Raw genomic sequence first — 16,178 nt, 5'->3', positions numbered from 1 at the left:
GCCTTGAGCATTTTACTAATATTAGTCTTCTATTACAAAATATATTTAGCATTGAATGAGTGACATGCGCTGGAGAGTAGAGAGCACTTGGGATGTGTCGCTCTATGCGGATACTCTGAATGCAGCCGCAGAGCTGCGTTCGAAATGCCGTCGACAGGGGCGAAGAATGTTTGTTAGATTTGCAACTAAGATTGCAATGCGATGCTATCGTCTCAGTCTAATAATAAATTTCTAGAACTAAGTCAAAGTCTGGTAGCGTCATCGGCTCGGCTCTTTAATCGCTTAGGGTTCATTGAATTGTAGTTACGCAAGAGGCTAGCGGCAACTGTTGACACAAGCAGCACATCAAAGTTGCCAAATTGGCATCGGCGAGCAGTCGAATGAAGGCAATGGAGGGGTAAGCGGGGCGGATGTGGTCATACCCATGGCCGATGCACAACTGATAAAGCGAAAAATGTGTGTGGAAAGTGCCGAGTCACCCGATCGATGATTGCCGATTTTCGATTTACATATCAAGAAAACTGTGCTGTCTAGAATTTCAGCGTCGCTTCCGAAAACTGCTGAGCCAGATGCACCCGTCAGCGCTCTGGTGCTTCCGCTGGCGGACACGTGAGCAGGTCTCCGGCAAGCGGCAGTGGGAGCCGCTATAAAACCGCCGGGCGATCGGCTAAGAGCATGCAGTACAGCTTGGTACGGCGTCTACGACAATAGAAGGAGACGGGCTTTGCTGAAACTATGAATCCTCTGCGCAACTTGTGTGTTCTGGCCTGCTTTATGGCCGTGGCCCTGGCCACGAACAGCTATAAGCAGTCCAACTCGCTGAACAACTACGACGACCCCAGCAACTGGGTCAGCATCAGCGAGATCGAGCAGCTGCCCATGCTCAAGGATGTGACCCTGCGCCGCCTCGAGGGCCTGACCGTCGATGAGGGAGCATCGCTGCTGGACAAAATGTGTAAGTATCTGGAGCTGGAGTGGAGGCGGCCCCTTCGTCTGCGTCACTGCTAATCTCTCTCCTCGCACAGATCATTTGGCTCAGTTCAACCGCATCTTCAAGCCCGAGTACGTGCCGGAGTCCAGCCAGATCAAGGGCTACTTCGTCGGCGAGAACGGCCAGAAGATCGAGTTCAACTTGGACAACTTTGTGCAGACGGCGAAGCGCCAGACGAACTTCGGCAACGACGAGGTGACCATTTTCATTGAGGGCCTGCCCCAGTCCTGGAGCCAGGCCAACAAGGCCAACCGCAAGCTGATCGAGGCCTACGCGCAGCGCTACAACCTGCAGCCCTACCCCAGCCAGCAGGAGGCGGATGAGCAGAAGAGCAACAGCGACGAGCAGGTAGAGCAGGGCCGCAAGCAGAACCAGGAGCAGGACGACAAGACGACCGGCGATCTGGTGGTCATCGCCTTGGGCAACGTGATCGGGGACTTCGAGCAGTTCGTCACCCTGAATGTGGAGCGCATTGGTGAGATCATTGGCGAGCGCCTGGTCGAGCTGACCAACGAGGTGAACGTGCCCCAGGAGATCATCCATCTGATCGGCCAAGGACCCGCCGCCCATGTCGCCGGCATCGCTGGCCGCCACTACACCCGCCAGACCGGCCACAAGCTGCGCCGCATCACTGGCCTGGACCCCGCCCGCCTGTACGCCCAGCCCGACAACAAGCTGACCGGCTTGGCCCGCGGCGATGCCGACTTCGTTGATGCCATCCACACCTCCGCCTACGGCATGGGCACCCCGCAGCGCCTCGCCGATGTCGACTTCTATCCCAATGGCCCGGCTACCGGTGTTCCCGGCGCCGACAACGTCGTAGAGGCCTCTCTGCGCGCCACCCGCTACTACGCCGAGTCCGTGCGCCCCGGCAACGAGCGCAACTTCCCCGCTGTCGCCGCCAGCTCCTACAGGGAGTACAAGCAGAACAACGGCTATGGCAAGCGCGCCTACATGGGCATCGCCACCAGCTACGACATCCGCGGCGACTACATGCTGCAGGTGAACTCGAGGAGTCCCTTCGGCCGCAACACCCCCGCCCAGACACAGAGTGGCTACCACGCCTACCACCAGAGCTGGAAGCAGCAGCAGCAGCAGAAGAGCTTCGTCTAAGCGATCTCCCCACCCCCCCACGAACCATTAAGCAATCCATCAATAACTCGAAAAGAACGACAATGCATTTTCCTTCCACATTGATTGCCTAGTTTACGCTTAGTTTTCAAATACAAATTTTTGCATCTTTAAAAAGTACTCCAATCGCCTTATCAATTTATTTACTTTGGATGTTTCCAACAACTCTGAATATGGTTGACAGTTCTATAATATGTGATAATATGGAAGATCGTGCAAGAGAGTCGCTCAGCCTCTCAGAAATCAAATTTGTGTGGCTTCATATATTTAGCCAGGGCTTGTTTATGTCATAAAAACTAGAAATATGTGTAGTCCTATTAAAATACCTCTCTAATTTCAGATGAATATTTTTAATTGGGGAAGGAATGTATATTGATTTTGTACCATGTCGTTCCTGCTGTCGTTCACCTGCCGGACTGTCGCACGTACGTTATTCATTTCGGTCCCGAGCTTTCATATTTGCATATAGCCCTATATGGGATGATTTTCTGAAGATTTCCATGCGAACTAGTTTTTAATGGAACTTATGTCTTATATGTCTGAACGCGTCATTCATATAACCTTTAAGATCTAGAGACTTGAAACTAAAAAAATTAGTACTCTTTTAATGATATTTTTAAAAGCATTATTGGAATTCAGTTATACAAAGTATTCAGGCAAGAGTTTCTATCTTTTGTATTCAGCCTTTGTGCTGTTTGTGATTTGTGCTGTATTTTGCATAGCGGCTTAAAGTATTGCCAAATTGTCGACTACTTTACCGACTCGACTCGACTCGACTCGTCGTCATTCCAATTAGCTCTTTACAGAGTTATTTCGACTACTAACTTTTACTTTGCTTCCATCTTATTCCATTTCCAATCCATAATATATCTATATATGCATATATGTCTTATACTTTTACATATCGTAATCTATATTATATTATTATTATTATAATTTGTATATGGAAAGAAACAAATTGTATTCTACTTTTATATATATATATTTATTTATTGATTGATATTGCAGCAAATGACAGTTCGTATAATATATACCTACATAGATATGACATATCGTACTTGCATTGTGATCTGTGTGGCAGCAAGACACACAAGTATTGAGTATAAGCAACCTAAATTTTATATTTTCATATAACAATAAAGAAACAATAAAAAAAAAAACAAGATATTCGAATTATCTTCGGGCAACCGAAGATTGCATACAATTTTTGTAGCTGGAGGAAAGTTAGATTCGGATTTATGTGGATTAGATGTGTTCCAGGGGTATGGATTTCGTTCGAGGCTCAGCTCTAAGATCATTAAAGGCTTTTCTTCCCATGGCAGCTATATGATATATGCGACATATGTACACGACATGTATGAGAGGGACTGGGGTGCAGAGGAAAGGACAGTCGGACGGACTGACAGAGGCGACATAGACCTAGGAGCCCGGTCAAGGTATGCAAATGACTCTTAAATAAAATTGAAATATAAATACATACATATATAGAGAGACATAGATGTGCATACATACACATATATATCTATGTATATGCTCGCAACAAAAAACTATTCACAAGAGAAAAATGATGTGCAAAGTGAGAGATTCAAGGATTCGTCTTCCTTTTGGGAGGCGTGCCTTGGGTCTGCACTCAGTCATTGACCCCGTCGATCGCATTCCTGTCTCTGCCTTAATCGCGACAGACTCGGCCATCGCTGGCCGAGGTGAAGATACACATGCCGCTGTCGCCGTCGTAGCTGAGGCCCTTGGGGCAGGTGTACTCCCAGCCGACGATGCCGCCGGTGCCATCGAACTTGGCGCACGAAATGAACTTGCGACAGCTTAGCGGATGCGGGAAGTTGCCCTGATCCCGGCACTCGATGATGCCCTGCCCGTGAACGATCACCTTGGGTGCCCGGGACTGCGGCTTGCGCGCCTTCTCGCTGCGCCGGCGCGTCGGACTCGCATCCGAGCTGTCGTAGTCGGCGGCGCCCGAGCGACGATTCGATGCGGATGCGGATGCGGATGTGAATGTGGCGGTGGCTGTGGCTGTGGCCAGGGCAAGCTTGCTGGGCGGCCGATTGTAGACCTCGATGTACTTGTGCGGCCGTCGTCGACTCTGCTGGCGACGCGCTGCCGGCGGCGAGCCTGCGGCAGAGCTGCTCGAGGTGGGCGCAGGCGTGCTGGACTGGGGCCGGCGAGGGCGCGGTATCAGCTGGCGGCCTGCAAAAACAACTGGATTACACCCGAGTCCAGGGCTGTGCATAAGAGCCAACTCACGAGTGCCATTAGGCACAAAGCTGAGCGCCCGTTGGGTCGTTGTGCTCGTGCTGGTGCTCGTGCTGGGGCTGGAGCTGGAGCTGGAGCTGGAGCTGGAGCTATGGAGTGGACGCAGCTGCTCCGCAATCTGATTGAAGCGACTGGTGTGTATGCTGGAGCGAGCCACCTGATCATCGTCATCCTCAATGCCATACAGGAAGGTCGTCGTCTCGATGGACAGCGCTGTCGTGGTCGAGCGCGGCGGCGGAGGGGTTGAGCCGAGAGTTGGGCGTCGCTTGAAGAGCGGATTTTGGGTGCGTGGTACATCTGTGACTGGGAGGGAGGTAAGATATAGATGTGGAATATGTAGAGCTATTCTTTCTTTATATATTTTCCCAAGATAGCGCAGCAATTGTAGTGCTGCTAAATAAATGCCAGAAAATCTTTGGTATTTTGACAAATGGTGAATCTTATAGCTCTTGATAAGTAAGAATCAAATGTAAATTCACTTCACCTATACTTCATTTCAGATTGTCTCTCAGTTTGTATGATTGCTCAATTTAGGAATATTCTTCTTATTCTTCTCCATTCATCACTTTATTCCTACAGAATTAAAAATCGGGCTCTTTGTTGAGTTACCGAGTTTTTTTCATACAAGTTTTAGGCACCTGAAGTTCATCATTTCACATTTTTGTGCTCGATAGTAAGGCGACTTTAGGCTGTTGTGGCTCTCGTCATATTACAGCCGAATTGGCAGAGCTGCCGAATCAGGAGCATCTGCTCTATTCGAACCATGCACTGTGAGGGTTCGTTTCTTACTACGAGCTTCGGCTGAGTGTGATCGAGCCGATGCATCGGGAGAACGAACAGGCAGAGTGTGAGAGAACACGGAATGGCTTACGAAGCTAATTGATTGCGCCGATTCCGCTCTTAAATTGTCGCTGACTCTATCGCGAAAGTGAATTGAGTATATTGGCTTTGCCCTACGTCCATTTCGCTGTTCTTGAAGTTAAAGACTTAAAATTTTGAAAACATATGAAATGGAAAAGAGCGACATATATACGTATCTATGTATATCGTAGTGACACATAAAAATATCTAGTTTTCATAGTTTTACATATGGGAACTCAAAAGATAAATAGTTTCCCTACTAATTTCCCACAATTTATTTAGGTATACGACCAGATCGGTGCGTGGTGAATCCAAATGTGGTATTGATAGTGCTTTGTCCGGGAATGAGTGTTCTGCAGTCGGTACCGTCCGACTGCAACATTCTTAGTTGCTTTAAATTTAAGTTTATATTGTGAGAGTGTTATAAAATTTTAAGAGCTTATGTAGACAAATAGGGAGAGTGAGAGCCAGAGACAGATACAGTTGTCAATGCTGACCAAGAATGTCATGAGCTTGCAATGTGAATCCCTGGACACATGCGCAGAGACAAAAAGTTGCTATCTCTCAAAAATTGTAATACGAGCTATCAGCTTGTGTTTATACACATATAGCTAATATTGACTGGAGTCGACTCTAGACTGGAGTCTAGTGAACTTTTGCTTGAATTATTTAAAATGTCGATGATTGAAGAAACTAAATTGAAATAGATTAGCTACATTTGCAGCTCGCAACACGAAAGCTAGAAAGTTGCAGAGACGAAGAGTGTCTTCCTCTCAAATGTTGCTATGCATAGCTGGTATTGATAATATAATCAAGAGAGTCAGGGTCAGGGATTGAGTTGGGCAAAAGCGCAAGCGTCGCGAGGGGATGGTGAATGGTGTTTAAGAAATACCCTCCCAAGTTCTTCAGGAATTAGAATATAGATTAACCCAATGTCGGATACTCGTTTATTTCTAAAATCTTCAGGCTATCGCCAAATGCGCGAAGCAAGGCGACGATCCAATAAGAAGCAGAATCCAATAAGAATCGGCCAACCATTATCGACGATCTGGCTATGTCCCTGAGCAAAAGCTTTTCTTACCGCTTTCGTCGCCATTCGCCGAGGATGGCGTCGTGGTGAGGCGTCGCGTTTGGAACTGGCGGCGCAGCGCATAGCTGGCCGCTTGGAATTTGTGCTGCTTGTCGGGGCTGGCGTTGATGTTGCTGGCGCTGCTTGTTGCTGGCGACAATGTTGCCAGCGGCAATGTTGCCGACGAGCTTTTGAGCTTGCTGAAGTAACTGTTGCCGTTGCTGTTGCTGTTTCGGCTCGTTGTTGCCGTCGTCGTTGTAATTGCGGCGGCAGCTGCCGAGTCTGGCCTGCTGCGCAGTCGACTGTATTTAGAGGTCGTCGTCAACTCTGCAATTTGCGTGGTTGGCTCAGACGCCGCCGTCGGCGTGTTGATTATTCGCCTGCGCACGCTCAGCACCGGACGACGCGAAGCGTTGCCAGCATTATGGCTGGGACTGAACGTGGCTGAGGCTGACGCCGCTGCCGCTGCCGTTGCCGTTACCGTCGCAGCCGCCGTCGCAGTCACAGTCGGAGCTGGCGTTGGAGTGGAAGGCACAGTTTGTGTGCGCAGCTGCCAGTGGAAAGATGTTGAGATGGGTCGATCGATGGGCAAACATGAAATGAAGCGAGCAATGGGAATTGGATGTTCTCGATTAATAATGCAAAATGTCAAGTGGAGTTGAATTCAAATTCACGTTCGATCGGTACTCTGCAATCATCACTTGCGTGTCAGTGCTTTGGTCGTGTGTTTTTTCAGTGTCTTTGTGTGTGTGTGTCTGTGTGTGTGTGGTTTTTTTCTGTGCGTTCATAAATTGTTGGTGTTTCTGTGATCGCAGTATCAAGAAATCCGCGCCGTGCAGTCAACAGCAATCTAGAAAAGCAAGCTACATGCTAAACAATTAAACAATTATTTATACTCGTGTGTGTATATATAGTATATATGTATGTACAATATGTAATATTAACCATATTAGATATAGCTCAATAATATGTATTTACTAATGTACTCAACTCTTACTATGCAATAAAGTGTTAGGCGTTGTGTTGTTCTTTCTTTTTGTCTGTGTGTGTGTGTGTGTGTGCGTGTGTGTGAGTGTGGGCGGGAAATTCGAATTAAGATACATTCTAAGTCAAAGTTATATATACATATAGCCTTGACATAACCAAGAATTATATGTATGTGTATATATGTATGTTCTTTGAGCAAGTGCCGCCAAGGTGATCGAGTGTCACAGGTAAATGCTCATAAATATGGACAGGTGACACACTTAAGAAATGCACTCAGGCATTTTAATTGAAGGACGTTTGAATCGGACCTATTGTGTGCACAGCTATGGCCAAGATGAGTCACCTGGGGGGCTAGCGGCCATACGATGCCAGTTGGCTAAGTTGACAGAGAGACTGACTGACTGACTGATTGACTGACTGTTTGTTTGGCGTGCATTGTGTGTTGGCCCTGTGGCTGGTTGACATTGGCGGCAAGTGGGAATATAATGATGCCAGTTATACAATAGAAACCCATGGAATTCGAGATGAGCCCCGGATGCTGGCTACAGTAATGCCAATGTCGCTTGCCACGCCCCAGAGTCGCTTGCGCAACATGAAGAAGAGACACTCGCAGCTAGACCAGCTGCCAGATGGACCGGCTCATTTGGCAACAGCAGCTGCATGCCAATGTGATTGCATAACAGCTAAGTCAGCCCAGTCAGCTCTTGGCTGTGTTGTAAAGATGTGCGCTTTGCTCGCTCATGGCTGTTAGCTTTAGCTGTGGCTGTGGCTGTGGCTTCTGCTATTTACTGAAATATTTGTTGACTGCATGCCAAACTGGTTATCTTCAGCCGAAGACTGCGCAAGCCGATCGCAGCTAGAAGCACATGTGAGCAGCACCTCTTGGCTAGGGCGCCATCATCATCGTCATCATCATCATCATGATCATCATCATCAGATGAGAAAGTTGCTGCCAATGCAAATACAAAAACAAAACCACTTTGTCTCCGCTAAGATTCAAGCCCAAGCAAGGCTTCACATGCCAGAGAAAGCGACACAGCTGCCAAAGGGCCTCTAGTCGTCCCCTTGACTTCAACTGACGCGAAAAGCGCTGGAGTGAAATTCAAGGGCCCAAACATGTTAGGGAAGGCAATGCCGTAAATAGGGAAAGTGGAAAACAAGATGAGGATCAGAGGTCTCGACAAGGCTCAAGAAAACATTTTATATGATTGGGAACATCAGTTGAGTCAAGTCGAGTGATAAAGTCAGATCTACAACTGAACTGAACTGAACTGAACTGAACAATTTATATCTCAGATTTTTTGAAAAGTATTTTAAAGTCCAAATCATTCAAATAATTGAGTAATTTGTATCTGAGATTATTTCAAAATATTTTCAAATCAATCAACATATAAACATCTTTATCGTTGATCTTTTTTCAACACATTTTTTAATTAACTTCATCAAATCTGACAATTACTAAATAACATAATTGCTGTCAAATTTTTCGTAGTGTTAGACCAAAGTAATTGCAAAAAACTATGGAACATGAATGTATTTGAAAGTTGAAAACCTATAGAGTCCACAATTGCAGTGCAGACGACGCTTGGCTTTCATGTGTGACTCCAGCAATTGGATTTTCGAATGGATGGCTCGCAGGCTATCAAAAGCTGTAAGCGAGGCGCTTGGCATGCGCAACATCGTCTATGGCCTTTCAAATGAATGAATAATTAACGGCAGCTTTATGGGCCCAAATTAAACCGTTTCGACAACCAGCTGCATTGCTTACTTGTTTTTTTAACCGGTTCAACCGGGTATTTAGCAAACAATGCAAGTAGCATGAGCGGTTATGAGGTAGGCGCGATTACGACTTGGAAAGTTGTGATAAGGCACTTGGAGGGAAAACCATTAACAAAATATTATATATGCCTATATCTCAAGAGTTACGAACTGGTGCGTGATAGCACATATGAAATTATGTAAAGATATCTGACGAGCGATTGGACTTTGAAGTTTGCGAACTAGTTTATATCTGAAGTCTCTGAAGAGTATTGGAATTACGAACTATATATATAGATAAAGATTGGATTTTGGTATTATGAACAGATTCGATATTCAAACTGATAAATCGACTGGATTCTCAGGATACAAACTGTTTGCTGAAATATTGTTTGTTTTCAATATTCCATTATAGATTTAAAATGTTATATTCTGAAAATTGTAACTGAAAATGAAATAAAAATATATAAAGAGGGAACGGGCTTTGTTATAAATATGTATATTGTCTTTTGGATTATGTTTCATGTTTTTCTCTATGTACAAAAAAAAAACAGGTAAAGTAAAATATATCATGGTCGATTTCTGTACAGAGTTGTTCAGTTTAGAAGCTGAATACCAAGGCAGATATGTATATACATATATACATACGTATATATACATAGATAGTGTATAGTGGGTATAGTTAAGATCTACATATGGCATAATGTTGTTTTCTTTTTCATATATATATACAAAATAAGTATGTTTGTTTTTGGGTTTATTAAGGTTTATTGTGCATAAATATTTTACGACTAAAACTAAATGCAATAAACTTAAAATATTTCAAAAGAGAAAAAGTTATTATTTTTGGAATTCGGATTGTTCAAAGAGGAAAAATCAAGTAAAAAAAAAGTTAATAAAATAAAGTAAAATAAAATAAAATAGAATAAAATAAAATAGTTTTTATCAAGTTCGAAAAACTTAAATAAAAAATTGATTTACTTTTACAGCTTGTCTGCTGTGGGATCGTTAGAGATTTCATTGAACCAATTGGGGAGAAGTCATTGCATTTCATTACTGCAGTGTGAGTGTGTGCGCTTGTATGTGTGTATGTGTGGCTTGGTGTGTAGGTGTGTGTGTCAGTAGATGTGTGGGCGTGTGTATGTTTGTATGTATGTATATTATTGTTATTTCTTAAATGGCAGCTTGAAGAATACAAAGTTTAATAGCGTTCAAAAAGCAGCAAGTTTTTGTTGTTGTTTTTTGGCAAAACATTTGGAAAATTAAATGAAAAACTCTCTTTCCATTTCTCATTGTTATTGCAAGAAGAAGAGCGAAAGAAGGCGAAGAAAATGCTCTAATTTCAAAAGGACAGAGTTACGTAGCCGAATATTTACAGGGCGACAGTGTGAGAAGCTTAATGCGTTCGTCTCTCTCTCTCTGTACAAAAAATAAGACTAGAAATAACTAACTACGTTTTTTTCTTTTTTGTTGTTGTTTTTCTTTTGTGTGTGTGTGCATTGCACCTGAGTTAAGGCGCCAATGTGGTTGGTGTTGCTATCGTTGTTGTTGTTGCTATTGTTGTGGTTGTTGTTTCTGTTGTTGTTGTATTGCTGTGAGGCTGACGCTTTCGCTGGCCACGCCCACGACGCGACTTCTTGCGCCGCACCACATGCGTTTCGCTGCTGTAGCTGACCTTTTCGCTAATGCTGGTACTATTTGTGAGTGTCGTGTGAATGTTGCTGTTGTTCATGTTGTTGCTGTTGTGATCAGTGCCACTAATAGCGCCATTTGTTAGTGTATTATCTATCGTTTGTCTGTGAGGGTCCGCGAGCCGATCATGGAACGGCGCCTGCAGCACGGACGCATGCCGCACTGAGAACGCAGAATTCGAGTCGGGGACAGTGTCGGCGGCGGCTTGGGTGGGGCTGCTGCTGCTGCTGGTTGGCGGCAACAGGGTGCTGCTGCTGTCGTCGATGCCGTTCGCAGTTGCTGCAGTGGCACTGGCACTGGCACTGGCATCTGACTCGCCCTCCGGCGTTTGCACCTTGCTTAGTATGACCTTGTCGAGATTGGCTATCGAGATGATTAGGGGTGAGGATTCATTGGATTCGGGACGAAGTAGGGGTACAATGGGTCTTACGTATTGGACGGTTGGCAACGCGGCCGCTGGGGCCGGCTGAGCCGTCGGCGGTTCGGTGTTGTTAATTGCATCCAGTTCGACGTCCAGCGAACGCTCCGTGTTGCTCTCCTTGTCGATGCTATTGAGGTTCAGCTGCTTGGCCTTGCGTTCCGAGTCGAAGAGTCCTTCGAGCGATATGGTTGACGTTTCGTAGGCACTGCGTATCACCTCCGGCAGCAGCGCTTTGCCATTGCGCTCCGGCTCGCTGTCGCCCTCCGTCCGGGGCAGGCTATTGCGCACCGGAGCGGAGTTCTTAGAAGGCGTGCTGGGCTCGGTGGGGGTGTAGTCCGCAACGGTGCTGTGGCCGTCGTTGATCTGAATATCGCTGCCGTCCACCAAATGCACATATTTCACCACACTGATCTCACCTAGCTGCTCGACGTGGGGCAGCGACTCGACGCGCAGCGTGACGAAGTCTTGATTGGCCTTGGACTTGCGCTGGGCGGCCTTGGCCTGCTTGGAGTTTATCTCTACAATGCGATTGATTTCGATGAGCTTATGCTTGGGCTCCACAGCGGTGATCTTACTACCCAGCGGTCGCCCAGTGGGCTCCTGGTCCTCCTCAGCCTCGCCCTCGACCAGGGTGAACACGTGCAGCAGCGTCGTCGCTGGCGGTGGCGACTGCGTCGTCGACGACAACGTGGCCGTCTCTTTGTCCTGTGGGAGTGAAGAGATGTTTGTGGCTTCATTAGCATACATTGGAACAGGGTGCACTGTTGGTGGCTGTGCGGTTTCTTTATCGTTTTCGTTTTCGGTTTCGGTTTCAGTGTTTGTGGTGTCTGTTGACAGTGTTGATGTTGGATTTGTTGTTGGTGTGGTTGGTGTGGTAGTCACATAGCCCTGATTCTGCAGCTGCTGCTGATCGCTGTCCTGATCCCTTTCTAGTGCAGTTTCAGTTCCACTCTCTAGGTCTGATTCAGCCTTAGGGGCCACCTTTGGCTTAAGCGTGGTGTGCTTCTTGCTATTGATGTCGAAGATCTTTTTGTTGCGTGCATTGAGCGCATCGATATTCAAGTCCTCGATCAATGGATTCTCGCTGGCAGTTTCCGGTGCTTCCGTCGATGGACCGGTGTACTTGCGCTCGTAGCTGCGATTGTTGCTGGGTATGAACGGGGCGGGTTTCAGAGGCGTTAGCGGGGTTGTGCGCTCATAGTTCTTGGCCACAGGACGCAATGTCAAATTGGGAGTCGCCACTCCGGGCGGACGATTGATCACTCGCGGACGGTTGCTGCCGCCGAATCGACTGGACGGTGCCGAGGGGGTGCTCTGGCTGGAATTGGGCTGGCGGTTTCGGGGATTGAAGGGCACGTTGCCACCGGTGGGGCTGCCACCGCTGGCGGTCGGTGAGAAGCTTGGTCGACTACCGGGCAGTACGCGATTGTCCTTGGCGCGATAGGCGGGTGTTTGAGGCTTGCTAGTGCTGTCGCCTTGCTCTTGGTTGGAAACAGTTTGGTATTGCTCATCGTCTTGTTCATTCTCTTCTTCCTCTTCTTCATCATCATCATCGCCATCATCGTCCTCATCATACTCATCCTCGCTCTTATCACTGTTCGCATCTGCCTTAGGCTGTTTATTCTTGGGCGTAAAAGGTCTTCGCACCGCCGCCTGACTGCCCAGCAAACTAGTTTTAACGAGTGCCGGTGGATGTTCCTGCTGTTTCTCGTACTCCTCGTCGTCGTTTTCCTCATCGTCATCTTCTTCCCCTTCTGTTTCCTGTTGCTTAAAGCGATCGGTGCCTGGCAATCGCGCTCCTCTAGGATCGTTGCGCACAAAGCCCTCGCCCTTGTTACGTACACTGGAGTTGAAGGGATCGAAGCGCCCGTTCTTGCGACGCACGAACTTGGCTGTGGGCCGTGTGCTGTTTAGGCTTAGAGGAGCCTTCGTGGGTACATTGCTAGTTGACGGTACATAGGGTCGCTTGGCCACCAGTTTACGGCGGAAAGCCGGACGCAAAGCAGATTTGGCAGTTGTGCTGGAAATCTTCTCTTCATCATCAACGATCGCATTGCTGTCGCTTTGGCTTGCTGTGGCCTTCTCGACCAACAGTTTCTTGAGCTTATCGTTTATCACACCCTGCTCCCCAGTGCCACGTGCTTGCTCGGCCTTTACCTTATCGCGCAGCTGTTGCAATGCCGAGTTGCCCTCGCTTTCGGCCTCTTCTTCGCTACCCTGCAGTCTGCTACTAAGCACTCCATCCTCAGGCTCCCCGCGGGCCTGCTGAGTCTTGAGGCGATTTCGCAGCCGCTGCAAGTCCAAGGGACGTCGATCTGCTTCCTTGTCCTTACCATCTTCATCTTCATCGTTCACCTGCTCCGAGTGCGACTCAGCGCCAAAGCGAGAGCGGCTGGGCTGGAAGGGTTTTCGTGTGGTTGTCGTGCTTTCCCCAACCACGCCCGACTGCTCCCCATCGCTCGACCTATTCGACTCGGTTGCAATCTGAACTGGCCTAAGCTTGCGCACAATCTTTCGGAAACGTTTCGTTGTATTGTTTGCTAATGTGATTGTGTTTGTGATGTTCTCAGTGTGTGTGGTGCTGGCGCTATTAGTGGTGTTGGTGTTTGTGTTGGTAGTGCTGGTGTTTGTACTATTGCTACTATCAATAGACTGAAGCGGTCGTCGATATTTAAGTACTCGTATACGTTTCAATGTTGGTTTAGTGCTCGGCGTCGCTGCTGTTGTCAATGTTGAAGCGAAAGTTGTCGTCTCTGTGGCATCAGCTTGGTTATCATCATCATCATCATCATCATCATCATCATCTTCATCATCTGATGATTCGTCACCGACTATAGATAATTTAGTTACCTGAGCGCGGCTGCGTGAGCCAAAGGACAAACGTCGTGTATTTGCTGTTGCCGCTGTTGTCGAGGCTGTTGCTCTTGGTGTTGTTGCAGTCGTGGTGCCTCTAGTGCGGCTCACTTGATATCGATTCTGAAAACGTCGTTTAGAATTAACGTCATTACCTAGGTCATTTAAAACACGCTTTGGTGCCCCATTCTCATTTGCATTATCATTATCATTCTTATCCGTCTCCTCATAATCAATAACTGCATCTAGACTATCATCATCTTCAGTTTCATCGTTATTGTTATTAGCATTACCGACTGTGACTGGTTTTGTTTGTTTGTTGTTTGTGTAAATGTTTTTGGTGTTGGTGCTATTGTTTGTGTTTTTGTTTTCGTTAGGTTTAGAATTAGAATTAGAATTAGAGAACTTAAAACGATTATTTATATAGTTTGCTACGGTGCTATTACCACGTGTTGTGCCAAAAACTCGACTAGCTACTTTAGGTGAGGTGCTCTGATTAGTATTGTTGCTTATGTTAGGTTGAGTGCTACTCTTTTTGGATACCTCTGCTACATTGTCAGCGTTCTTGTTCTTGTTGCTGTTGTCATTCTCGTCTTCATCGTCGTATTCGTCTTCGTTGTCACCGTCTTCATCGTCGTCGGCGTCGTCGTTGTCTTTGTCTTTGTCTCTGGGTTGACCATGGGTCTGGGTTACTGTCTTTGTCCGAGTTTCAGTCTTGAAGGCTTCTGTGCGTTGTCTGCTGGCAAGTAACTGGCTTATAATTGAACGGGGCGTGGTAGTTCGAGGCTTTGGATAGACGTCTTCCTCGGGCTCATCGGCATCGTCCTCTTCCTCCTCTTCTTCATCGTAGTCGCCGTCCTCCTGCTCTTGCTCTTCCTCACCACGATTATATAGATTTCTATTGAGTGCCACAATATTGCGTCGTGTCGTAGAGCTCGGTCTTGTTGGCCGCGTTGTAGACTGACGTGCTGTGTAGCTGATTCGCGTCCGGCTTTCCGGTTGCCCGCTGCTAGGGGTGGGTATCTGGTTTTGACGAGAGCCAAGTAAGGCTCTATGACGGTTTGTCTGCAGGAAACCGCCTCGTGCTGGTAGCTTATTTGAATCAGGCGCATCATCTTCAGCATCGTCAGCGTCTGCTTCGAGTTCGCTATCAGCGTCAGCATTGGTCACTGATTCGGTGGTCGTTGAGGTGTCTCTGTTGTTTCCATAGCGACTACGTGTCCTGCTCAGGGTCGAATATGGACGACGCGTCGTTATGTCTTCAGCTACTTCCCTTTCGGCGCCTGGCGTTGGGGCTCCCTGTCTTATAAACTGACGTATTGTTGTGGGTCGAATCCTGTTGATTCTTGGCACTGGAGTTGTAAGTTTGATATCATCTTGATTACTTTCTGTTTCTGAACTATCTTCGTCCTTAGTGTTTCGTTGAGCCGAAGATATTGTCGCATTGTACCGGCGACGCACGAAGCTCTGAGGTCGTTGTCTGGGTCTCTGGCTGCTTATTGTTGTGGACTCGACACCATCGACCAAGTTAACCTGTTCATCCTTATCTACACCTTGCTTTGTTGTAGTGGCCGTTGAATTAAAACGACGACGTATGAGAAGATTACGTCTTGATGTGGTTGTTTTTATGGCGTCACTGTTAGTCTCAGCATCTGCTGAACTACTCTTGGCATCAGAGCCTTCTTCATCATCCTTGACTGCGTTGACCCTAGTGATTGTTGAGTTATTGCGGCGACGTATGAGGAGCTGACGACGCGAATTTGAGCTGCTGTTTACTTCTGCGGTTGGAGGCTTGCCTCGCGTCTCGATAGCCTCCTTGACTGTGCTGTCTTTAACATTATTTGTTGCCGTTGAGTCAGATTTCGTTTCATTGATTCGTTTACGAATTAAGATTCTCCGTTTAGGAGTAGCTGGCTCAGTGGTCGTGTCTGTGGCTGCATTTGTGGACACATCGTCTTCAGCCTTTTCAGTTACTCCCGTGGTTCCACTCGAGTCTGTCGAACTAATTTTTGTTGCCGTTGCTTGAGTGGCTGCAGTTGTGATGTCCTCATCGTTCACAATTTCATTTTCATCATCCAATTCTGCTTCCAGTTCATCTTCGCTTTGGTCAGGATTTTCTGCAGTAGTCGGCTTCACCGTCGATGTCG

The 16,178-nt window shown here is 47.0% G+C and overlaps 2 protein-coding genes across 11 annotated transcripts in view; one reads left to right on the top strand and one right to left on the bottom strand.

Moving 5' to 3' along the window:
• Positions 1-664: 664 nt before the first annotated feature.
• Positions 665-2,242, top strand: Yp2 (Yolk protein 2). The gene is made up of 2 exons (XM_018108700.3): positions 665-955; positions 1,026-2,242. The coding sequence occupies exons 1-2, from the start codon at positions 736-738 to the stop codon at positions 2,102-2,104; spliced, it is 1,299 nt and encodes a 432-aa protein (XP_017964189.2). The 5' UTR covers positions 665-735; the 3' UTR covers positions 2,105-2,242.
• Positions 2,243-3,091: 849 nt separating this feature from the next.
• The window catches only part of Cht6 (Chitinase 6), a 41,331-nt gene continuing 28,244 nt past the window's right edge, over positions 3,092-16,178 (bottom strand). For 7 of the 10 annotated variants that reach the window (XM_018108689.3, XM_089264409.1, XM_089264405.1 and 4 more), the window contains exons 11-14: positions 11,188-14,154; positions 6,333-6,870; positions 4,382-4,693; positions 3,092-4,324 (exon numbers count right to left, since the gene is read on the bottom strand). In XM_018108689.3, the coding sequence (XP_017964178.2) occupies positions 3,792-4,324; positions 4,382-4,693; positions 6,333-6,870; positions 11,188-14,154 (4,350 nt within the window). In that variant the 3' untranslated portion in view covers positions 3,092-3,791. Of the gene's footprint in view, positions 4,325-4,381; positions 4,694-6,332; positions 6,871-10,780; positions 11,121-11,187; positions 14,155-16,178 lie in introns of those variants that run through there. The other 3 variants (XM_089264413.1, XM_089264410.1, XM_089264412.1) reach the window with 3 other exon arrangements.

This window comes from Drosophila navojoa, chromosome X (genome assembly GCF_054131105.1).
Source record: "Drosophila navojoa isolate 15081-1374.11 chromosome X, UAZ_NAV_1.0, whole genome shotgun sequence".
Classification (NCBI taxonomy): domain Eukaryota; kingdom Metazoa; phylum Arthropoda; class Insecta; order Diptera; family Drosophilidae; genus Drosophila; species Drosophila navojoa.
This window is presented reverse-complemented; position numbering and strand designations above follow the sequence as displayed.

Coding starts and splice junctions, on each gene's coding strand:
- Yp2 (XM_018108700.3), top strand. CDS start 736: ATGAATCCTCTGCGCAACTTGTGTGTTCTGGCCTGCTTTATGGCCGTG. Junction 956..1,025: donor ATCGCTGCTGGACAAAATGT/GTAAGTATCTGG, acceptor CTCCTCGCACAG/ATCATTTGGCTCAGTTCAAC.